This window comes from Heterodontus francisci, chromosome 3 (assembly GCF_036365525.1).
Source record: "Heterodontus francisci isolate sHetFra1 chromosome 3, sHetFra1.hap1, whole genome shotgun sequence".
In the NCBI taxonomy this organism is placed as follows: domain Eukaryota; kingdom Metazoa; phylum Chordata; class Chondrichthyes; order Heterodontiformes; family Heterodontidae; genus Heterodontus; species Heterodontus francisci.
Window position 1 is genome coordinate 70652066 of NC_090373.1, and position 26260 is coordinate 70678325.

The window sequence follows — 26260 nt, forward strand, 5'->3', positions numbered from 1 at the left end:
AGGCTGCTGCATGGCCGTGCCGCTTAGAGGGAACATTGCACATGACCACATTTTAATAATTTGAACATGTACACTTGTGTTTTGCAGACCTTGAAAGGTGCCTACTTTTGGACAACAAAATTGCCAGTCTGAAAATCCGACTTGGTACAAATGCAGTACACAGAACTATGAAGCTCAAGTTGCTAACCATCATAGCTCTGCACTACCTATGGTATCTTGGAGAACTTATCTTTATAACTCAGGAGTCAAGCTTGAATCTAAGTGTAACTGCGCTCCTGGCAAAAGATGTGAGACCATCTCAAAAGGTCATCTCATCGCTTATTGGCTTTCATCTGAAGTGAAATCCAAAGATTCAAACTTAAATTTTTAGAAGTAGATCTATTCAATGTTAGTTATGAGCCCATGCTCTTCTAACACTAAAATTTACCAGGCTGGCAAATGCAGCTTTCTGTTGCTGGGTGGAGTGCGATGCTGTCCTTTACTTCAGGTCTGCCAATGTGCATTCACTATCTGCGCCTGGCTCCTATGCTGGTAGTGGAGATGAAGCTTGAGGGCAGTTAGCCTGGGGCTGAATTTTTAGGCCCTACTGGGGGTGGGATTTGAGGTGGGCGGGTGCAGAACTTCAGCAATCAGCCAGCATGCCCGTTTCCTGCTCCATCCTGCCCCGGACCATCATCCCAGCGGCAGGATTGGGGGGGGGGGGGGGGCGCTACCTGCATGCAAGCGACGGGTAGCCAATTCACCTTGTTAATGGCCACTTAAGGTCAATTGTTGGAGGCTGACTGGGATTTTCCATTCGGCCTCCAGATTCCTGCAGGTAGCGGGTAACAGTGCAACTGCCTGGAGGCAGCCTCCCGGTGGCAGATCAGCGGGCCACTGCTCCAGGCAGGCTTAGAGAGCCTTCCTCCCTGCCTGCCTGGGTTCAGCTGCAGCTGCAGGCCACTCTGTAGAGGGGTTCCCTTCATAATCCTAAACACCTCTATCGTATGATTCTGTGATCCCCTCTGTTCAAGTCTTTTGTTGCATTTGTACTTCTTCATACTTACCAGCGTCTAGTGAACCTGCACTAAATCCTGTCTATTGCCTCAACATCCTTTCTCTAGTGTGGAGCCAGAAACTACACACTATGGGCTGCACTTTATTCTCCCGCCAGCGGGAGACGAAAAAAATGGTGGCCCGCATGTATGGGCCACGCAGCAGCTCATTTCCATATGCAGGGCGGTCTGCCCCCCCAATCACATGGCAGAGGCGGCCTCTGTGCAGGCGCTGGCGCCATTTATAAAGTGCTGCCAGACCTATATAGTGAGTACAAAGTTCAACTCTGGAACCACCACCTCCCCCAACCACACTGTACTTAAATGTGTGACCTGCTCTCCGCCCCATCTCTCCCACAATGCACAGAAAATAAATGGTAACCGCGTTTCCTCTCCCCTCAAAACACTTACATTAAATAGTTGACCTTTCCCCCCAACAACTGCACAAAGTGCAGAGGTCACTCCCTTCCCCCCCGCCCCGCCCCCACACTAGTAATGCAGAGTTGACCCCGTTTCCCACCGCCCCTCCCCCAACACACTAAAAATCCTAAGTTCCCCTCTTCCCCACCTTGGTGGCGCCAGCTTTCTCTGGACGGGAAAGTGAAGGGGCGTGAGTGCTGGCCATTGCACAGAAGATTGCAGACAGCCAATAAGATCGCGGGAATAGTATGCTAATTTATTTATTTATTTATTTTTTAGAACATTACAGCGCAGTACAGGCCCTTCGGCCCTCGATGTTGCGCCGACCTGTGAAACCATCTGACCTACACTATTCCATTTTCATCCATGTGTCTATCCAATGTCCACTTAAATGCCCTTAAAGTTGGCGAATCTACTACTGCTGCAGGCAGGGCGTTCCACGCCCCTACTACTCTCTGAGTAAAGAAACTACCTCTCACATCTGTCGTATATCTATCACCCCTCAACTTGAAGCTATGTCCCCTCGTGTTTGCCATCACCATCCGAGGAAAAAGACGCTCACTATCCACCCTATCTAACCCTCTGATTATCTTATATGTCTCTATTAAGTCACCTCTCCTCCTCCTTCTCTCCAACGAAAACAACCTCAAGTCCCTCAGCCTTTCCTCGTAAGACCTTCCCTCCATACCAGGCAACATCCTAGTAAATCTCCTCTGCACCCTTTCCAAAGCTTCCACATCCTTCCTATAATGCGGTGACCAGAACTGCACGCAATACTCCAGGTGCGGTCTCACCAGAGTTTTGTACAGCTGCAGCATGACCTCGTGGCTCCGAAACTCGACCCCCCTACTAATAAAAGCTAACACACCATATGCCTTCTTAACAGCCCTATTAACCTGGTTAGCAACCTTCAGGGATTTATGCACCTGGACACCAAGATCTCTCTGTTCATCTACACTACCAAGAATCTTCCCATTAGCCCAGTACTCTGCATTCCTGTTACTCCTTCCAAAGTGAATCACCTCACACTTTTCCGCATTAAACTCCATTTGCCATCTCTCAGCCCAGCTCTGCAGCCTATCTATGTCTCTCTGTACCCGACAACATCCTTCGGCACTATCCACAACTCCACCGACCTTAGTGTCATCTGCAAATTTACTAACCCACTCTTCTACACCCTCTTCCAGGTCATTTATAAAAATGACAAACAGCAGTGGCCCCAAAACAGATCCTTGCGGTACACCACTAGTAACTAAACTCCAGGATGAACATTTGCCATCAACCACCACCCTCTGTCTTCTTTCAACTAGCCAATTTCTGATCCAAAGCTCTAAATCACCTTCAACCCCATACTTCCGTATTTTCTGCAATAGCCTACCGTGGGGAACCTTATCAAACGCCTTACTGAAATCCATATACACCACATCCACTGCTTTACCCTCATCCACCTGTTTGGTCACCTTCTCGAAAAACTCCATAAGGTTTGTGAGGCACGACCTACCCGTCACAAAACCGTGCTGACTATCTCTAATGTACTTATTCTTTTCAAGATGATTATAAATCCTGTCTCTTATAACCTTTTCCAACATTTTACCCACAACCGAAGTAAGGCTCACAGGTCTATAATTACCAGGGCTGTCTCTACTCCCCTTCTTGAACAAGGGGACAACATTTGCAATCCTCCAGTCTTCCGGCACTATTCCTGTCGACAATGACGACATAAAGATCAAGGACAAAGGCTCTGCAATCTCCTCCCTAGCTTCCCAGAGAATCCTAGGATAAATCCCATTTGGCCCAGGGGACTTATCTATTTTCACACTTTCCAAAATTGCTAACACCTCCTCCTTGTGAACCTCAATCCCATCTAGCCTAGTAGCCTGAATCTCAGTATTCTCAACAACATTTTCTTTCTCTACTGTAAATACTGACGCAAAATATTCATTTAACACTTCCCCTATCTCCTCTGATTCCACACACAACTTCCCACTACTATCCTTGATTGGCCCTAATCTAACTCTAGTCATTCTTTTATTCCTGATATACCTATAGAAAGCCTTAGGGTTTTCCCTGATCCGATCCACCAATGACTTCTCGTGTCCTCTCCTTGCTCTTCTTAGCTCTCCCTTTAGATCCTTCCTGGCTAGCTTGTAGCTCTCAAGCGCCCTAACTGAGCCTTCACGTCTCATCCTAACATAAGCCTTCTTCTTCCTCTTGACAAGCGCTTCAACTTCTTTAGTAAACCACGGTTCCCTCGCACGACAACTTCCTCCCTGCCTCACAGGTACATACTTATCAAGGACACGCAGTAGCTGCTCCTTGAATAAGCTCCACATTTCGATTGTTCCCATCCCCTGCAGTTTCCTTCCCCATCCTGCGCATCCTAAATCTTGCCTAATCGCATCATAATTTCCTTTCCCCCAGTTATAATTCTTGCCCTGCGGTATATACCTGTCCCTGCCCATCGCTAAGGTAAACCTAACCGAATTGTGATCACTATCACCAAAGTGCTCACCTATGAATAGGGCACCTATTCATGCCCTTTATTTCAATATTTAAGTTGGGTCCCGTCGCCAAGTGATTGGGGGGTGAAGTTGTAGGGGGGGTGGTGGTGGTGGTGGTGGTTGCCACAGAGCCTCGCCGTCACCACGAAGATCAGGCCCGGCAATCCTGGCGTTGGGCTCCGTGGTGGGCCACTGTGATCTTCTGGCCCCCATGCCACGGAGACCAACGTCAGGAGTTTCACAAAATTCCATCCAGTATTCCAATTGGTGGCTTACCTATATAAATTCACTATTACATCTTGATGTTTCAATTATATACCTTGTCATAAACCCAGTACATTTTATAGCATTATCCACTCAAGGTGGTGCTTTTAATATCTTGTGAACATAATTGGTGCAGTAGAATCTGCTCTTTTGATGTTGAGATTAAGGGACTCTGAGATACAGAGGGAGCTGGGTGTCCTAGCGCACGAATTGCAAAAATTTAGTATGCAGGTACAGCAAGTAATTAGGAAAGCTAATAGAATGTTATTGTTTATCGCGAGGGGAATTGAATACAAAAGTAGGGAGGTTATGCTTCAGTTATACAGGGCACTGATGAGACCACATCTGGAATACTGTGTACAGTACTGGTCTCCCTATTTAAGGAAGGATGTAAATGCATTGGAAGCAGTTCAGAGAAGGTTTACTAGACTAATACCTGGAATGGGCAGGTTGTCTTATGAGGAAAATTTGGACAGGCTAGGCTTGTATCTGCTGGAGTTTACAAGAGTAAGAGGCGTCCTGATTGAAACAGGGCGGCACAGTGGCGCAGTGGTTAGCACTGCAGCCTCACAGCTCTAGCGACCCGGGTTCAATTCTGGGTACTGCCTGTGTCTGCGTGGGTTTCCTCCCACATGCCAAAGACTTGCAGGCTGATAGGTAAATTGGCTATTATAAATTGCCCCGAGTATAGGTAGGTTGTAGGGAAATATTGGGACAGGTGGGGATGTGGTAGGAATATGGAGTCAGTGTAGGATTAGTATAAGTGGGTGGTTGATGGTCGGCACAGCCTCGGTAGGCCGAAGGGCCTGTTTCAGTGCTGTATCTCTAACTAACTAACATAAGATTCTGAGGGGTCTTGACAGGGTGGATGTAGAAAGGATGTTTCCTCTTGTGGGAGAATCTAGAACCAGGGGTCACTGTTTAAAAATAAGGGGTTGCCCATTTAAGACAGAGATGAGAATTTTTTTCTCTCAAGAGGGTCGTGAATCTTTGGAACTCTCTTCCTCAAAAGGTGGTGGAAGCAGAGTCTTTGAATATTTTTAAGGCAGAGGTAGATAGATTCTTGATAAGCAAAGGGGTGAAAAGTTATTGGGGGTAGGCTGGAATGTGGAGTTGAGGTTACAATCAGATCAGCCATGATCTTATTGAATGCCGAAGCAGGCTCAAAGGGCCGAGTGGCCTACTCTTGCTCCTAATTTGTATGTTCATATGACATTGCTGGGACAGAGTAAAGGGCACACAATGCTGCAATCTAGAGTTAAAGGTGGAAAATTGTTCCTTTTCTCAGCAATGACCTTGAAAAGCATATACATTCATTTAAAAATATCTATATAATTTATTTTATGCATCAGCATTAGACCATTCAGTACAACCTTTCAGGTTCAACTCTCCCGTTTCTTGATTTGATTGTTTTAATCTGGTTGGCCAAAATAAATTCTGACAATGAGTTTTGGCAGCCAATTCTTCATATAAAAACAGAAAAATGTCACATTTTGCAAATTTTACATTTTTTCTGAGACTATTTTTATATTGTTTAACCTCTGTTTGAGAAATATTGCACTCTTTTTCAGTAACAGTCTTGTTGAATGTAAGTGGCACTAAGCAGCTTCAGCTCAAAATACTTGAGCCTCCCTATCTTTGACAACCAGCTGCTTTGCAGGAAAGCTGCCATGTATCCTAATTCTTTTTGTGATGTCTTTTCATAGCGTCGTCCATAATTATTGACTTGGGATTGTTGAATGTGTGATACATAATATATTGTACTGCCTTATTACATTCAGGAATGTGTGGTTTCAGTGGAATAAATACCACAGCATTCATTCTTCAGAAATATCCAATAACCCCTGACTTCAACACTAACAAATGTATCAGGCCTCTAGAAGACTTGTAATGTTAAATGGCTCTTTGAATAATTACACAGAACACCCTCTCTCTGTGGCATTTACCTTTTCCAAATATGTATTTCAGCTGAATAACTTCAAAGTGTGAATTTGTATCAATAATAGAAATCTGAAATATTTTCTTTTAGTAAATAATTTCTCACAGGTGCATCTACTATTTCTGGAGCTTAGTGTATTACTAATGCTGAAATGTGATTTGAGGTCATTGTTCACATCAGGTAAGCACATTTCATTACATTGCTATGTGGTTAATCCCGATTTCTACACAAATATCATTTATTACAAGACAGCAAACCACTACATTAGCAAGAATGCTTTCCATGTAATTAGAAAACAACCTCACAAATTATTCAAATCTATAAAGCATTACAATACATTACAATGGGTGGGATTTTGCTGTAGAAATAACATTGACGCTAACAGAACTGAAGTGTAAATTGGACAGTCACATCCAGTAACTGCCTGTGCGCAGTGAAACGCGGAAATAAGGAAGTGACTTTCCGAATTACCCTGCTTCTCCAGAGCTGCACGACACTGGTACCTTGTTAAGAGACTCGGCATTGAAATGCATGGAATGGCATGAAAGTGCTGTACTTATGTGTAAGATACCAACTAAACCTGCCAGAGAAAGGGCTTGTCCATTAAAATCTGTTCATTCCTTCAGACAAGTTACGCCGATGATATGAAAATTGGTGTTGTAAATGGTGAGGAGGAAAGCCTTAGATTACAGGATGATATGTAATGGATGGTAGGACCCTAGGAAGTACAGAGGGTCAGAGGGACCTTGGTGTACTTGTCCATAGATTACTGAAGGCAGCAGCACAGGTAGATAAGATGGTTAGGAATGCATATGGGCCGAGGCATAGAATATAAGAGCAGGGAGGTTATGATGGAGCTGTATAAAACGCTAGTTAGGTTACAGCTGGAGTACAGTGTACAGTTCTGGGCACCACACTGCAGAAGGATGTGATTGCACTGGAGAGGGTGCAGAGGAGATTCACCAGGATGTTGCCTGGGCTGGAGCAGCTCAGCTATGAAGAGAGACTGAAAAGGCTAGGGTTGTTTTCCTTAAAGCAGAAAAGGCTGACGGGGGGACCTGATTGAGGTATACAAAATTATGAGGGGCATTGATAGGTTAGATAGGAAGAAACTTTTTCCCTTAGCGGAGGTGTCAATAACCAGGGGGCAGAGATTTAAGGTAAGGGGCAGGAGGTTTAGAGGGGAATATGAGGAACAATCTTTTCACCCAGAGGGTGGTTGGAATCTGGAATGCACTGCCTGAAGAGGTGGTGGAGGCAGGAACCCTCACAACATTTAAGAAGTATTTAGAAGAGCACTTGAAATGCTATAGAATACAAAGCTATGGGCCAAGTGCTGGAAAATGGGATTAGAATAGTTAGGTGCAGACACGATGGGCTGAAGGGTCTGTTTCTGTGCTGTGTAACTCTATGACTCTAATTTATTAATGAAAATTTTTTTTAAAGTATATGGTTTAGTCAATTTTTCTGTCTCTTTTACATCTCTCAATCCCATCTTTCATTCCCTCTATTTTGCTTTCTGTACCTGATTTGACATTGAACATAATATTCTAGTTTACACCTCTTGGTTCAGACTGTGAAGAATTGTTAATGACGAATGCAATGTGATTGATTAAGGAGATATTCGGTTGCTTGCCCTGTTCACACAGGTCTCTGATCCCCTGTAGAGGGCGCTGTGCCAAAGTGGATGTCTCATCACAAAGTCTATTGGTAAGTGCAAGCGCAATGAAGGACTGGCAGTGTTCGTTCGACGCTGAGAGCAAAATTCGGCTCATTATATTTGGAATCTTTTTAATAGGCAACATAACAGGCCCACTGACTTACATAATTCATCTTGCCTACAACCAGGAGTTTTTCTCTAATTGGTTTTGAGTGGGTATAATAAAATTCCATGGTACATGGTATATGTTTATATATGTTACCTTTTTTGTGTACAACAATTTTCTTTCCTCATTCAGAATAATAGTTAACTTGATTAAATGTTAAGAACACTGAATATATTATTTGTTCAACTTTTAAAATTTTAATGAATTTCCTTAATTAATTAATTCTTCTAAGGTTTCCCTTTCCCTAGGTCTGAACTCCTATCTCCACTCAGGTCGTCTTTGAACTCATCTTGTTCATGAAACCCAGCAAACTGCTTACCACCCTCCTTCCCTTCCTGGCGCCTGATATTGTTAATGGCATCCTTAGGTACCTCCACCCCACCACCCCCCCACACCCAATAAAACTTGCTGCCATATTACCTCTTCTCAAAAAAAAAACATGCTTGACCTCTTTGTCCTTGCAAGCGAGTGCCTTCTTTTCCTTTCCAATATCACTGAATGTATTTTTACCTCCCAAATCCATGCTCATCTTCCTAAAAACTCCATGTTTGAACCCGTCCAATCAGGTTTCCACCCTGCCACGGTACTGAAACAGCATTTATTAAATTCACAAATGTGATAGTCACCATGATAAACTCTCTCTCCTCATCTTTCTCCACCTGTCTGCAGCATTTGACATGATTGACCATGCCATCCCCTTCTATGCATCTCCTCTGTTGTCCAGCTGGGTGGGACTGCCCGTGCCTGGTTCCATTCGTATCTATCCAACATAGATGAAGAATCATCTGCATTGACTTCTGTTCACGTTCCTGTAAGGTTACCTCTGGAGTCCCCTATGGATTTATCCTTGATCCCCTTGTATTTCCCATCTATATGCTGTCCCTCAGCGATATCTGAAAACATAATGCCAGGTTCCACATGCACACTGATGACACTCAGGTCTGCCTCACCATCACATAGAGTCATAGGCAAGATTTTTCTGAGGTGGCAGAAGTCCTGCCGCTGGGGCCATAAGTGGGAGGTGACCCTGCTTCGATGGGCAGCGGGAAATGGCTCCACATTTTGTCTGTGGTAGTTAATTAAGTTGCTGTCGTCCCATTAAGGATGGTGGCCTGTCCCCAAGAGCTGCCGGCTCATGAGAGGGCCAGCAGATCAACAGTGCCATCCTAGCTAGTGGTGGCCATTGCTGAAGCTTCAGCTGCAGGATGAGGGTGCCTCAATGGCTTGGTACCCCAAAGAGGTGTAGGTGGGGTTGGTGGTACCTGGGCCCCAGTGATTTGGGTGGGGTGGGGGGAGGGGGTGGTTGCTGAGGCCAGGCGATGCTGTTGCCCAGGGGCAACCATTACCACTGGGGCCCCTCTGTGGGTCAAGGAGGCCCACGCCCCAGAGTCTGTTGGGAGGCTGCCAAATTTCATTGAGCCATCGCCCCCATCTGGCAGAAGACCCTCCTGAGGCAGGAAATGGCCCTTAATTGACAACTTAAGTGCCTCAATTGGTCTCCCAGTGGGTGGCCGATCTGCGCTCCCCCCACCCCACCCCTATGCCTTCCCATGCCATTTGCCTGCCTTCCCTCCTCCCAGGCTGAATCCAAAGCGCTGGTAAAATCCAGCCCATAGAGTCGTCATGGCACAGAAGGCGGCCATTTGGCCCATCAAGTGCATGCTGTCTCTCTGTAGAGCAATCCAGTCAATCCCATTTACCTGCTTGATCGCCGTAGCCCTGCAAATTTATTTCCTTCAACTGCCTATCCAATTTTCTTTTAAAATCATTGGTCGTCTCCACTTTCACCACCCTCATAGGCATTGAGTTCCAGGTCATTACCACTTGCTGTGTAAAAAGGTTCTTCCTTACATCCCTCACATGTTGCTTGTCCAAAACCTTAAATCTGTGTCCCCAGTCCTTGTACCATCAGTTAATAGCAACAGCTTTTCTTTGTTGTATCTAAACCTGTCATAATCTTGTACAACTCTATCAATCTCCCCTCAATCTCCTTTGCTCCAAGGAGAACAACCCCAGCTTCTCCAACCTAACCTTGTAACTAAAATCCCTCAATCCTGGAACCATTCTGGTAAATGTCCTCTGCACCCTATCAAGGACCTTCACATCCTTCCTAATGTGTGGTGACCAGAACTGAACACAGTACTCCAGTTGTGGCCTAATCGGAGCTTTATAAAGGTTCAGCATAATAGTTCTCCTTTTTTACCCAATACCTCTACTTATGAAGTTGAAGATTCCATATGCTCTGCTCACTACTCTCCTTAATATGTCATATCACCTTCAAAGATCGATGCACATGAACCCCCAGGCTCTCTGTCCCTGCACATTCTAGAACTGTGCCATTAAGTCTATATTGCCTTTCCCTATCCCTTCTGCCAAAATGCATCACGTCACACTTCTTAGTATTAAATTCCATCTGCCACTTGTGTGCCCATTCTGCTAATCTATCTATGTCCTGTTGCAGTCGATTGGCACCATCTTTACTGTTTGCCACACCTCGAAGTTTGGTATCATTGATAAACTTCGAAATTTTACTCTGTATTCCAAAATCCAAGTCAGTTATATATATCAAAGAAAAAGCAGTAGTCTTGGCACTGACAGTTGGAGAGCACCATATCTCTTGACCCCCTCCACTGCCTCTGATTTGTCATGCACTGGATGGACAGAATTTTCCTCCAATTAAATATAAACTTCTTCCCTAGCCACAGACTCCATCCCTCTGCCTGGCCACTGTCTGAGTCTGAATCAGACCCTTCACAACCTTGGCGTTGTATTTGACCCTGAACTGAGCTTCTGACTCCATATCTTCACCATCACATAGACCAGCTACTTCCATCTCCTTGACATCGCCTATTTCTGTCCCTGCCTCAGCTCATATGCTGCTGAAACCCTCATGTATGCCTTTGTTACCTATAGACTTGCCTATTCCAATGTTCTCTTGGCCTTCCTCCCAGCTTGCACCCTCCATAAACTTAAACACATCCGAAACGCTACTGACGGTATCCGAACATACAAGTCCTGTTCACCTTCTCATCCTTGTACTCAAATTCCTCCATGGCCTTGCCCCTCTCTATCAGTATCTCCCACTTCAGCCTGATAACCCTTTGAGATATCTGTGCTCCTCCAATTTTGGCCTTCTGCATTTCCCTGACAATCTTCGCTCCACCTTTGGTGGCCTTGTCTTCAGCTACCTAGGCCCTAAGCTTTGGAATTCCCTCCCTAAATCTCTCTGCCTTGCTACCCGTCTTTCCTCCTTTAAGACTCTCGCTAAAACCTGCGAGAGTCTTATGCGGCTCAGTGTCAAATTCTGTTTGATCACTCCTGGGGGTGTTTTACTATGTTAAAGGTGCTATGTAAATGCAATTTGTTGTTGTCCATTATCCATTCTATTGCTGTCTACCTGAAGGATGCATTTAATCTTCTATTGAAAGGGTTCATGTTGTATAATCTCTCACAACACTGCCCCCTCACCAATCATTGGCTAAAAATGAATTGTACCAATAAAAAGCTGAAAATTCAAGCTTGCAATTCTTCTTGAAGTAAGGTTAAATAATACCCTATTATAAAGCAATGTCCAAGATGTCAGAATTATATATTTGTATCATATAAAATGCCTTATACATGCAAGACTATTTTGAATAATTGGGGAAAAGTCAGAGGTGATTAATGCAATATGTTTACATTATCACAGTTGCTAAGGAGTACTGTAGAAGTAGTAGTAATGGAATCACTGTGCAGTCATTGTCAGGAAATAGCAATATTTCCTTCAGAAATATGATTGGAATGGTTTATGTACATAGGCGGTATCATATTTCTTTTGCTTATTATAAAATAGGAAATAAGATTTAGTTCCTTATTGATTCCTCAGATGGTAGATTTAATTTTAAATACTAAATAGGTAATTAGAAAAATAAAAGAATTGACTCTATTGAGTGATCACAAACAGAATTTTGATATCCTATGCTTATATGCATTTAACATCCTCTGTATGTTTTCCACAAATTGTTTTCGAATATCATTCACAAAACTAGTATTTTTAAATGGTACAGTGCTGAAAAACTGCATATGAAAATATTTAAATTCATTTTTTTTTTATACATGTAATTAACCTTTTTTTATATACCAGATCTCAGGAGAGGTGCCAGCTGGAAAGAGTTATCCCAGGCTTCAAGTACCAAGATTGCTGTTAGCAATTCAAAGCATTTTAATGAGAAGGTTGTGTCACAAGTATTAGATTCTGGGATAAGGGTGAAGTGAGTAGAAAAATAGATTGAATAAAAGTTTATGGCTTGGAATCATGCTGAGCAAAATATGAAATGTTGCATTTGTTAAGCCATTAGTTCATTTATATATAAATTGATGAATAATAACTTTGTTGAAGCATTGAACAGAAGGATTTATCCAAATATATCACTGCATTTGATTCTAATATTGCAATTTCATCCCTTTGTTTTCGTAGTCAACATGAGGACTGTAATGCCCTTCATGAAAGTCCATCAATTTTCTTCTTTACACATCTGTTTCATACTTCCTCATTGTTTAAGCCACTGGGGTGGATTTCCCCCAAGTGGACATTAGGTGACCTGCCAGTGGAACACACCAGCCAGCGCCTGGCAGACCTGGCATGAGGCCCAGTCCAGCTTATAAACAATGCAATGCAGTACAGGTCTTCCCACATCTCCAGCAGCCAATGCGAGATCTAGCTCTCCATAAGAGTCTCCAATCTCTCAATGGAGGAAGCCAGACACACACCTGTCAGACAGAGTGCTGCATCCAAGGCTTGGAGGGACTTCTCCATCGTCCACACTTGGGCAGGCATAGCCTCTGGCATCTCTGCCAGATGTTGCCTAACCTCTTGCTGCAGCATTTTCCATGTTGATGAAAGCAGATGCTGCCTGACCTGCTGAGTATTTCCAGCATTTTCTGTTTGTGTTTCAGATTTCCAGCATCCACAGTATTTTGCTTTGTAACAGTGATTGCAGGGCTGGCAGCCTTTTAAATATGGTGCCAGCAGCCACTGTTGAGTCAGATGATGAAACCATCAGCACCTTGTTTCCCGCCTCTGGTGATTGGCTGCACAGGTCCCTTGGCCGGCCACCACGTGATGGCAGTCATCCATCTGCATTTACCTCGTGTGGCAATGGCACCTGCTTCTGGTGCCGCTGCCAAGACCCACGCCACTCAATCAAAATTTCGGCCCAAGTATCCATGGGCAGCCTCTGGGCCTCAAGATAGGTAGGTAAGAAGAGGTGGCCCCGGGCTCTGGAGGGAGGGAATACCAGAAGAGTGGTTGAAGATCAGGCATATTTTGAACAGCCTGGAGCAGCAATCCTGCTCCTTCCACATCCATGAAAATAACAAGGAAATGGGATTCTCTTTGGTTACGGACTGCCAGCTGATAATGATCCGGGTGGGATGACAATAGGTCTGTCCAATTCAGTCCAAAAATGCCAATTGGGGTCGTAAGTACATCGCTGGAAGTGAGTGTCATTTAAAGTGGACCTACCACATGACTCGGGGGGGGGGGGGGGGGGCTGCTCCACTTGCTCCGTGGAAGGCTTTCACGAACGTTGCCACTGCCTTGCTGGCATTGGGCCAGTAGATCTCTACCATAATTTTCATGGTGCTAATGCCTTGTTTCCACGAGGCAGGAAGCCTGAGAATTCAGCCTACTGTGTTTCTTTCTCCTTTCTAAATGGTTTTGTTGTATTTTTGTGATATGCTAATCATATTTCAAAAAGTTTTCACCCCTGCCAAACATTCTACAAAATCATATCACAGCAAAAAAAATCTCCAAACACAGCTGCATGGTAGTTCCTCAAAAAGCATGTTCTAAGTAATAAGCACATGGACAAATGTGGATTAATTAGGGAAAGCCAGCATGGATTTCTTAAGGGAAAATCATGTTTAACTAACTTGCTGGAGTTTTTTGAGGAACAGAAAGGGTTAATGAGGGTAATGCCTTTGATGTGGTATATATGGACTTTTAAAAGGCATTTGACACAGTGCCACACAACAGACTTGTGAGCAAACCTATAGCCCATGGAATAAAAGGGATGGTAACAACATGGATACAGAATTGGCTGATTGACAGAAAACAAAGAGTAGTGGTTAATGGACGTTTTTTGGGCTAGAGGAAGGTTTGTAGTAGAGTACCCCGGGGTCAGTGTTGGACCCTTGTTTTTCCTGATATGTATTGACATTTATTAATGACCTAGACTTTGGTTTACAGAGCACAGTTTCAAAGTTTGCAAATGATACAAAACTTGGAAGCATCGTGAACTGTGAGGAGGATAGTGTAGAACTCCAAAAGGACATAGACAAGTTGGTGAAATGGGCAGACAGGTGGCACATGAAGTTCATTGCAGAGAAATGTGAAGTGATTCATTTTGGTAGGAAGAACATGGAGAGGCAATATAAAATAAAAGGTACAACTATAAAGGGGGTGCAGGAGCAGAGGGACCTGTGTGTATATGTCCATAAGTTATTGAAGGTGGCAGAACAGGTTGAGAGAGCTGTTAACAAAGCATACAGTATCCTGGGCTTTATTAATAGGGGCATAGAGTACAAGAGCAAGAAAGTTATGTTGAACTTGTATAAAACACTAGTTCGGCCTCAGCTGGAGTAGTGTGTCCAGTTCTGGGCGCCGCACTTTAGGAAAGATGTGAGGGCATTGGAGAGAGTACAGAAAGGATTCATGAGAATGGCTCCAGGGATGAGGAATTTCAGTTTTGAAGATAGATTGGAGAAGTTAGGACTGTTTTCCCTGGAGAAAAGAAGGCTGAGAGGTGATTTGATAGAGGTATTCAAAATCATGAGGGGTCTAGACAGAGAGAAACTGTTCCCACTCGTGAAAGGATTGAGAATGAGAGGGCACAGATTTAAAGTCTTTGGTAATAGAAGCAAAAGTGACATGATGAAAATCTTTTTCACGCAGCGAGTGGTTAAGGTCTGGAATAAGCTGCCTGAGAACGTGGTGGAGGCAGGTTCAATTGAAGCATTCAAAAGGGAATTCGACTTATATGAAAAGGAAGAATGTACTGGATTACGGGGAGAAGGAAGGGGAATGGAAGCGAATGAATTGTTCTTTCGGCGAGCTGGTGCGGACACGATGGGCCAAATGGTCTCCTTCTGTACTAACAATTCTGTGACTTAGTGGTTGGGAAATCATGTGTATCACATCAGCATTTCTGATATGTACACTCAGCAGGTGAGGCTTTCCACAGGATATGTGTATTGCAAAAATGACCCCCTATAAACTAGTAAAATATATCACATATAAAATATTTCAAACAAAATAAATCTCATACTTATCCATCCCACCACTCAATTGTACTGATGTCTCCTTCCTCCCCATGAAAAATTAACAGCCTCGAACCTGGAGACATTATCTCCTGCTAGCAGATAGAACCATATCTGCCTACAATGCTGAACTGCAGGGTCCAGTACAACTCGGTCTTGAAGACCTAAAGCTCAACATAAAAAACACAAGGGTGTGCTTTGGAGTAAAGGCTAACATGGTGATGATCCTAGCTTCTCTCTGTCCTGTCTACTGACTAACTGGTCTGTGATCTCTTGCAGCTGGCCACTCAATTCTGGTGATTCCCCAATCCTCCAAATCTGGTCAACATAAAAGCAAAATACTGCAAATGCTGGAAATAATCAACAGGTCAGGCAGCATCTGTGGAGAGAAAAGCAGAGTTAATGTTTCAGGTCGATGACTTTTCATCAGAACAGGCAAAGGTTAGAAATGTAACAGGTTTTCAGCAAGTGAAAGTGGGGAGGGGAGAAGAAGAACAAAAGGGAAGGTCTGTGATCGGCCGGATGGCAGCAGACATTAAATGATAGAAGGTTTCATGGTACAGAGCCAAGTAAAGAAACAAAAGATGTGTCTGGATGAGGTGTAGACAGCAGTACAGCAGCAGTCCAAACACAAAGTAAAGGGATAAAGAAAGAAGCAAGTTGGGGGGTGGAAAAACAAAACAGCAAAGAACAAACGAGAAAAGGAAATGGAAAAAATGGAGGCAGAGGTTATGAATTTTATATTTTTTTTATATTTAGAGGTACAGCACTGAAACAGGCCCTTCGGCCCACCGAGTCTGTGCCGACCATTAACCACCCATTTATACTAATCCCATATTCCTACCACATCCTCACCTGTCCTTATATTCCCCTACCACCTACCTATACTAGTGGCAATTTATAATGGCCAATTCACCTATCAACCTGCAAGTCTTTTGGCTGTGGGAGGAAACCGGAGCACCCGGAGGAAACCCACGCAGACACAGGGAGAACTTGCAAACTCCACACAGGCAGTACCCAGATTTGAACCCGGGTCGCTGGAGCTGTGAGGCTGCGGTGCTAACCACTGCGCCGCCCCTATCTAAAATTATTGAACTCAATGTTGAGTCCAGAAGGCTGTAAAGTGCCCAGTCGAAAGGGTGGTGGTGGGGGAAGCCTTAGTTGAGGAAAAAGGAAAACATATCGTAAGTGCTTGTATAGAAGGCTGCATCATCTGAACAGATGCGAAAAAGACGCAGAAACTGGGAGAATGGAATTGAGTCATTGCAGGAAGTGGGGTGTGAGGAAGTGTAGTCCAGGTAGCTGTGGGAGTCCATGGCTTATAATGAATATTCGTTGATTGTCTCCATTTCTGGCGATCAGCTAAGAAGTTGAGGAAGGGAAGGGAAGAGTCAGAGATGGACCATGTGAAGGTGAGAGAGGGTGGAAATTGGAAACAAATTCAATGAAATTTTCCAGTTCAGGGCAACAGCAGGAAGTGACATCGATATAGTCATCAACATACCAGAAGAAGAGGTGAGGGAAGGGGCCTGAGTAGTACTTGAACAAGGAATGTTCCACATATCCCACAAAAAGGCAGGTATAGCTAGGACCCATGCGGGTGCCCATCGCAACACCTTTGATTTAGAGGATCAAATCTGGTCTTGGCTCCTGCATCCATCAGAAATTATTGAAGGAAAAGGCAGCAGTTGAAGATTGCTGCAGTAACACAAAGTACTAAAAGCAGCAAAAGTCAAAGAAAAATAAACACAGAGAAAGGAAAGTGTATAGTTTGCAGATGAGAAAAATGTGGCAACAGAAAGATTGACAGGTTGTTGGAGAGAGTGACAATGAGAGAATAAAAAAAGCAGAGTAAGGGAGACAGTAACCTAGAGCATGGGGAAAGGACATCACAGATCAGCTCTTGCAGAGAGCTCTTAAACCTTTTGACTTAATTGTAGAAACCAGGCACCTCCAAGGAGGCCACCTGAGTTGCAGTGGCAGTGAAATCTTCTAAGACCCTCACATGCTTTGTGTTAGCTTGACTCAATTATTAGCCTTCTGACCTGAAGTGAGAATGCTGTGGGTTCACATTTCAGTGCAGTGCTGCATTGTCAGAATGCTGCTAATTTGGGTAGACAGTAAAAACTGCAGTGGGAAGACAGTAGGGTTTGTATTCTAGAAGGATGTGATCAAATTGACTGAAGGGCCTTTTCACTGTAACTTATCTTGTGATGAAACTGCACGCTTAAAACTTATCTGACCTCAGCTTCATAGGTCTGAAATTGATTCCCAAAAGCTATCTGTTCCCAAACAATCCTAACAGATAAACAAATTCAAGGAATAACTACAGGACCTTAATGAGAATCACAGCTGTAATATCAGATCAGAAAGAAGTAACAAATGTAAAGACCATATTCCAAACTACTCATGAGCAATGCCACAAGGACCATCTCATTCCCAACATGAGGTTCCCAAGACGTAGTTTAGTCCCACCTCCCAATCTCCTGTTAATGGGAGTTCACTTACAAGCAGGACTAGGACTGGTAACATTGCACCCACATAACCATCATGGAAAAAGTGGGTCAGAGGGATTCACCCTGTTGATAAGTCAATGTTGGAACTCAATCACTTTTCTATTATTCACAGAAAAAACAAATGTGAATGTATACACAGATTTAGGGTTAGGAGGAAAGTTTGATTGGGTGGATTGTTTTTATAGGATATGGGGTGGAGCAATTTATAGAAAGGTGGAAGGAGGAGTCCTGCCCTTTATCAGTGATGCAGTTGCTGATAACTCTGGAGAGGGACAGATGAAATATCTTCAGCAGCTATCAAGACAGCTTGTGCTTGTCGCTTAAAGCATCTTGCAAAAAAGAGGGAAACCCACTGCACCAAACATGGGCCGAGATTTTCAATCGCCCATGGGGGTGAGATCGGTACAGGTATGCTTTGAAAATAGTGCTCCTGGATAGCATATCAATGTCCTGACGTCTTCGGGACAGGCTGCTATCTTCAAAGTGAGGGTGGGGAGGGGCAGAGAAAGGGCCGGGAACCCACTTGCATCCAATTCACTACCCATTGAGCTCTTTGAGAAGCCTGTTAACAGGCTGGGAAGGGCCAGGTGATTTTGAAATTGCAGACTGGCGAACCCCAACAGTCTAGTGCATGTTACTTTACAGCTGTCGGGTGCAATGCGGGGAGCCATTAAGTCATGTTAATGGTGAAGAAAATGGTTTGGTGAAAAGGGCTATTGTGTCAGAATACCTTCTCGTTAGCCGTTTGATCACTTCTCTGCACTGAGAGACTGCTGGTCCTCTGATCTCCTGCCTCCTCTATTATGTAAGGCAGCGACAAGCCCAGTCATGGCTGTCGTGTGCCTTTGATGATTGTACTCAGCACTCAGTTCCGACCTCCTGGCAGCGCTTGGTGCCACTAACTGGGCGCCGAGCTCGTCTCCAGCCCAATTAGGTGATCTACATTTGAAGATAGTGTCGCGTCAGCGGTGCAAATGCGGTATGGGGTGGTAACCTGGAAACCATCCGGGCATTGGGTTCCTGACCTCGCAATGAAAATCAAGCTCATGGTGTCTATGTAGGAGTGAGATAAGTTCTAACTTTCTACCATTTCTGAAACTGAAAAGCTACTTTTGGCTTTTCAAAGAAAAGTGAAGATCTTTCACAACAGAAACGGTCTGTCTCTTTAAGATAGATAACACCTAAATGGCTGCTTTGGAAGCTATAGTGCCAGTTTTCTTTGGGGAGCAGTTTGTCCCTGAACTGCATCCCATGCAAGAGAAGGAAATCCGAATACGCATGTTCGATACTTATTTGCATGCAAATTTACTTTGGGGCACCCTCTTCAAGTGACATCACCTGAAAAGCCTTGCAGGAAATTAAGATGTAAAATAGGGACAATATATTAGCACCCACTTTTCCTGTGCAGATGGTATTTGGGTACTAAATCCTGGAAAATTGCCTTTATGAAATCCACATGGCTACTGCCAGTCACCCTCATGTTAATTTGACAGGAGATCGATATTTGTAGGTTGCAACTGAACTTATTGGTCTTTTATTCCCCCTGGGATGGAGTATTTCGGTTCAATAAAGTAGGCCATTTATTCAGTCCTGCTGAGGATCAGTGCAAATCAAGCATTCAAGGGCAAATAATGTTCAGATGAGAGTTGACACTGGGATTCAGAAGTTGTCTGAATCAGGACAAAATCTTTACTACTTGAACAATCAGGTGCCAACCATTTCTCTTTGAATTGAACTTAAAGTAAATGTTTAATTGTGGTGCAGAATTTAAATTGGCCCAAAGCTAGACCTTTCACTGTGGCTGACTACAAATACTTCTGCTAAAGTGTTGAGAACAAAAGATGTTAAAGGCAACAGAACTAAATTTTTATTTTTCCAATTGATCTGCTTATGCTAAGTGTAAAAAGGCTGCTGTGTCTGATTATTCATACCTGCAGAATTGCCTCGAGTGATTCATGTTCGGCCCTGCTTTGATATTGCCTTTATCAGGATCATAGATAGTAGTAGCTCTGGCATAGGCACCTCCAAGAATAAAGACGAAACCATTGAGTGTGACTGCTGGGGCGTACTTGTTATCTGTTGCCGGAACAAAATAAATCCAACACTTACTACATGTGGAATTTTCTCATATGATTATCTTAATCATTCAGATAGCTCATTTCAAAATAATGTAGGTCTAAAAATTATGAATACAATACCTTTCTAGAATAGTTAGTATTCTGCTTTCTAATGTATTTGATACATGTTTCTGCTTAAATCTTGAAATTTCTGCTGTATTAAAAATATTTCTACCAAAAATAACTGATGAGACCAATAAGCTTATTGAAAGAAATCAGTGAAAACAAAATTTGTGACAAACAAATTCTCATAGAAAGCTGGTAATGAATAGCAAACTTGTAAGTTAGTGAACATTTCTTTCTTTCTTTGGCCTCCTTATCTCGAGAGACAATGGATACGCGCCTGGAGATGGTCAGTGGTTTGTGAAGCAGCGCCTGGAGTGGCTATAAAGGCCAATTCTAGAGTGACAGGCTCTTCCACAGGTGCTGCAGAGAAATTTGTTTGTTGGGGCTGTTGCACAGTTGGCTCTCCCCTTGCGCCTCTGTCTTTTTTCCTGCCAACTGCTAAGTCTCTTCGACTCGCCACATTTTAGCCCCGTCTTTATGGCTGCCCACCAGCTCTGGCGAACGCTGGCAACTGACTCCCACGACTTGTGATCAATGTCACAGGATTTCATGTCGCGTTTGCAGACGTCTTTAAAGCGGAGACATGGACGGCCGGTGCGTCTGATACCAGTGGCGAGCTCGCTGTACAATGTGTCTTTGGGGATCCTGCCATTAAAATTACAATTAGTCCTCAGCGGTACTGCAAATGGGCGATAACAGATTGGCAGCCCATTTTATACCCCTGTCCAATTTTCTTTTCCAAGATAGAAAATTGTATGGGGAGGGGGGTGGTGTAAAACAGGCCACCAATTTTCTGTTGTCTAAAATGCCATGCAGGGTTCAATGCAAGTCATAGGACCCCAATTTGCATATTAAAAGGAGCCTATTGCCTGAAGCAAGTGCTTTGCTTGCCCAGTGGTAGGCTCCTTTAAAAATGGCAGCAGCTGCAACAGAGGCACCGACAGCCGTAAGTACAGCATCACCATATTTTATGCATTATTGCCTCATTTGTATCAGTCAGGACAAGGTAAAATCGGCCCTCTGGAACATGATAAGCCTCAAGAAAATTCATCCATATTGTAACATTGGGATGACATTAATTACGAAATGAGGAAAAAGTATAATACAATGCTCCAGAAAGAATGGGGACTTAAATTTTCAAGCCAGCTTGGATTACAGCAAAACCAAATCAGTAATTAGCCCGAGATAGTCATTCTAATCACTGTTGTTTCCTTAGTACAAATATGTACGAGGCGAGACTCGGGAATTTGGGAACTTCCCTCCAAGAAAATTGGCAGTCCTGTCCAGGGCTTGCATCCTGAGATCCGTGAAATTGGAGTAGAAATCTGAAAGCCTCTTCCTTTGACTGGTGATTTCACAATGTACACAGCTGGTGAGTGAGACTCACCATTAGCAACTAATCATTAAATTGGTCCTCTGATACTTTCATGTTCTTGTCTGCACATCCACCTTAATATACTGTTATGTCAATGTGCTTTGCTGAATGATAACTTCCTTTCATCCACTTACTGGCGATCTGAATTTATATTTAAAAATAAACATTTTTAAAAGACAAGCTACCAGCAAAGTCATCCTTTCAGTTTAACATGATCACCTAGTTTGCTACACTGTATCCTACATTATGGCTGGCGGGCAGCCATAAAGACAGGGCTAAATTGTGGCGAGTCGAAGAGACTTAGTAGTTGGCAGGAAAAAAGACAGAGGCGCAAGGGGAGAGCCAACTGTGCAACAGCCCCAACAAACAAATTTCTCTGCAGCACCTGTGGAAGAGCCTGCTACTCCAGAATTGGCCTTTATAGCCACTCCAGGCGCTGCTTCACAAACCACTGACCACCTCCAGGCGCGTATCCATTGTCTCTCGAGATAAGGAGGCCCAAAGAAGATCCTACATTGCAAAGGACTGTGAGGAGAGACATGAAATGTCTGTTCAGTCCCCAGCAAGAATCAAGACCCAGGAAGTTTAAAGGAACTACCTCTTCTCTCAGCAAGCAGAGAAGTACTGCTAACTGCTATGCTTGAATGACTGAGTGACTGTCATGTGACAAGCCACTCCCCACCTGTGGTTTTAAGCTAGTATTTTCTCTGCAGCAAAGGAGAAGTAACTGGACTCTGACATGAGCAGACCCTAAGTGGGAGTGTCTCTCTCTCTCTCTCTCCGTTTCAGCTTGAAAGCTTTCAAATCCTGCTTGTTGACTGACCACCTTTGCATACTCCGGCTTCAATCAGAAACCCCATTGGAGGAAATCATCCCACATCACTGTTTCCAAGAGACCAACCGAACCAGTCATCTACCTCTTTAAACTAAAAGCCTCAGGACCACCGAACTCAGCTAGAAGACAGCTGAATCACCAAATGACACAGACTATATACTCCTTTTTAAATGGACACTAACTCAAGCAATCTACTTCTCCCCACTCTGTAACCAATTTGTGTGTGTGGAAACCTCCAGAGTGAATGTGTGAATGAAAGTTGGCACGTTGTTTATTTTTTTAAAAGTTCAGTTTCGGTACAATATAGTTAACATCTTTCTTTATTAATTCAAGAAAACCTGTTTGATTGATTACTTACTTACTATGATCATAACAAGAACCAAACACCTACTGAATTGGCCAGTACATCCACTTTAAGAAAGAATTAAACCTGTTGTGGTCTAACAAGGAGAGGGAAAAGAGAGAAGCCCTTCAACCCCTGCACACTCGACCATAACAATACAGTAATAATTCTGATGGAACACGTGCAGTTTAGTGATAGTCAATCATATAGTATAATAAATAATACACAAAATTAAAGGACCTAGTATTTTTTGACATTTGCAAATAATAAATACCTCACTATTAGACATTTAGGTGAGATACTGAGGAACAATATCAGTGCAGTCACTCCTCTCATCCTATAAATAATAAAAATTCACTATATCATGAGACTTCAGAGACTGCACTGTGCATTACAATATTTATATTAAGAACTATACTGACAAAATGAAACAAAGCTGAATTTCATGTGTGGTTTGATTCCATCTATCCCTATCTATCTGTGGGAAACACAGTACATTGAATCACAAACACAGCACCATGGGGGAAAGGGACACATGTTTGAGCCCTTATAGCTGTGGAATATGTATAACTCACAGGTGACCTATGAGGGAAAACTAGAAAATGGGAGAAGGGATGCAAAATGGATATACACCCTCAAAGATAATATTTTTTAAAAATGCTGAATTAACTTCTTCATCCTCTTTTATCTTTCTTTTCCTTCAATGAAATCACACTCTGACATTCAAATATAGTATTTCCTAGCAGCTCCAATACACCTATCCAGTCAGTACAGTTACAGAAGACGTTATTTATACTTTGAAGGTTTATTTATTGTATCCTTATTATTTTTCCTGATTAGGAAGCACATAAAACCGTGAAATTGTGAGTTCACACCTGTGGTCTTCCACTCTGCTGATTTCCCACTCAGCCATGCTGCTATGGACAGGTGCTGAGCAGAGACCAGCCACTTGGAGATGAACATGGGTGTGACCTGAACATTTCATCTTTCAAATTTCTCTCTGTCCCTGTGGAAAACTGCCTTTCCCCTGCTCAGTGCTTCCCCCTTCTTAGAGCCCAGTCAAGATCAGGACCTGATCACAGGGGGAATCAAACGCAACTTTACAAGCTGCCTTCAGATTCACACTATCAATAAATTAATACAAACCTTGATTAACATTCAGAGAAAGGAAGTAACTTATTTCCATAGTGCATTAATCATAATCGTGGAATATTTAATAATGAAGTTCTTTTGTATAATTCTATCCTAGTATTCCACTGATACAGCAGGTAATCAACATCCATTTGGCTGAAACGCTACTTTTGATTGAACAGGATGATGAGGGATAATAATTAGCCAGCTAATTCTCATTGGTCTTCATGTGAAACATTGATAAAAGACTATGGCTTGCTTCCTTATCACTTATTATAAAGCTAGTGGCTGCCCTAGTCCAGCTCAGTGCTTTCGGACATGTAAGAATATGTTCCATTCTCACCTGTCACTAATTCTAGATAATGCTGCTTTTGGTAAAACATGTAAAAGTTTTACACAATGGAATAAGTCAAGGTGTCTGTGATCAAGAACTACCAGCTGCCCAAAATCTCACACTGATTTACTATGTTAAGGTTTTTAGCACATTTATTCTCAACTATTTATCTTTGCTACATATGTTAAATCAAGTTATATAATGATTTCTTATGAAAACTGGTAGCATAAAGATAGAACATCTCTCTGAACCTGAGTTCCTGGACTGACTTAACAGAAAGATGGGATAATTGGCTCTGAAATTCTGTGTGGGTTTTACTGATCTCCTGTATTAATGCTGACAGGTAACTGCAAGAACCCACTCAGAATTTCTTTGATATGTATTCAAGTGAAGAGGTTACAAGCATCCTGCAGGTCTATTAAGGGAAACAAAGCTACTGCTCGTCTTGTTACAAGCACGTCTTATGCCAAGCAATAATTGGGAACCTGTGCCTTTCGGGTTGATTTCTACTTTACCTATCATAGGAGATTCAATGAAAGTCCATGTGTTTGTTTGAAGGACATATGACTGTAAAACACCAGCTGCCCGTCCTGCCTCATTCACGCCACCAAACACGTAGATTTTGCCTCCGCATACAGTTGCAGCTGCAGAGTGCACAGCTTTAGGAAGAGGAGCCACTGTTTCCCACTGATTGGTAATTGTGTCATACCTGGAAGAATAGAATTTTCAAGCATCATTAACCACTACCCACAGTGATTTGACAGCTACTTTTCTCTAAATGCTGAAAGTATTCAGCTATTGCACAATAAATAACATCAATTTTGTCACTCAAAGAACAGCAATTCAATTGAACAACTGTGCTTGTAAGAGCCAATTACAACCTAAAGGTCTGAATAAAGTTAATACATTGTATTTATTAACACATTACACAGCAGGATTTTACAGTTGTTCTGTGTTGCTTCGCCTCATTTTTTGTCCTTGCTTGCTGTTTGCTACAGTATATTCATTTTAGCCGTAATGACAGTTTAGGACATGGAATACTCTCCAGTCCTATCAATACTGCTCTGCGTTTATGTGACTGTATTTTAGTGGAACTAACAGTTAGCAAATCACCATAACCATACTGACATCAAACACCTCACCCCAGTATTCAGCAGTGTGGCCCCAGGTTTTAACTTGTCACCTGATTGGAAAACAGTTGCTGTATTAGAAGGTCTGTGGGATGGTACAGGTTGATTTATCTTCAATTTCTTTTCCACATCACACCTCGCCCCCCGCCCCAACCCACTTCTAGAAATGTATCATGTTTCTGCATGGCTCCTTTACTACGCCCTGGTTAAGACCAAGAAGTTGCAGCCTGGTGAATCATTAAGCCGAACCTGCAGTCTGTCATTACACCACTAAACTCCCTCAGGAATGCCACCATTTAAAAAGTTAATATTACAGTATTGTGGTGCTTGCTGTGTGGCAGCTTCAATGCACTGTATTTCCAAGAATAGTTTTTGGACTGTAATCAGATTTGCACATTTGGGGTTCCTAATTATAGACATGCAATAAGGAGAGGGAAAGCAGTGGAGAGGGAAGACCCTTTTCCTTGAGAAATGAGAATCCACATCACTTGAGAAAACTCTCTTAGCTGCCAGTTGAAGAGCAGCACTGGCAGAGGCCTGGGAACACATTGGGGGAGAAATTCATTTGCATAGTGCTGTTGTAGACTTCGCAGGTGGCGGGCAGCATTGCGGGCTGTGCAGGTAGTGGCCCACATGGTGTTCTTCACTGATATCATTGAAGAAAACTGCATGGGTCGCGCAGGTAGTAGCCAACAATGCTGCCTGTCCCCAGGGAATCAAGGGAAGTCTGCAGTGGCACTACATGAATGAATTTCTCCTTCATTGCCTGCCTAACTTTTCAGTACAGCACCCTGTATTGGATCAGTCAGAAGCAGAGCGATAGAATGAATATACAGAAAAACTCAAATGACTAAAATCATTCTGTTCCACTTCTACACAGGTCTGTATATACTTTATCAGTTTTATCTAAAATTAGCAGTAAGTCTTTAGAGATGAGAAACTGCAGTCTTAAAATAGAATAAAGTCACAGATGCAAGCCCCTTTTTTCTGATTAATGTGTTAGAGGGGCTTGAGAGGGTAGACACTGAAAAGTTGTTTGTTGAATGGCACAGCAGACTCAATGATCTACTCCTCCTATTTCTTATGTTCTTAATGACAGCTGAACTGACAATCCAATATTTTGCTTCACA

At 43.1% G+C, this 26260-nt stretch overlaps 1 protein-coding gene across 3 annotated transcripts in view; it reads right to left on the reverse strand.

The window, feature by feature from the left end:
• LOC137357118 (kelch-like protein 29) overlaps positions 1-26260 on the reverse strand; it is a 544808-nt gene that overhangs the window by 22783 nt on the left and 495765 nt on the right. For all 3 annotated transcript variants that reach the window (XM_068023180.1, XM_068023165.1, XM_068023173.1), the window contains 2 exons: positions 24516-24709; positions 19731-19875 (listed from right to left, as the gene is read on the reverse strand). In XM_068023180.1, the coding sequence (XP_067879281.1) occupies positions 19731-19875; positions 24516-24709 (339 nt within the window). The remainder of the gene's footprint in view (positions 1-19730; positions 19876-24515; positions 24710-26260) is intronic.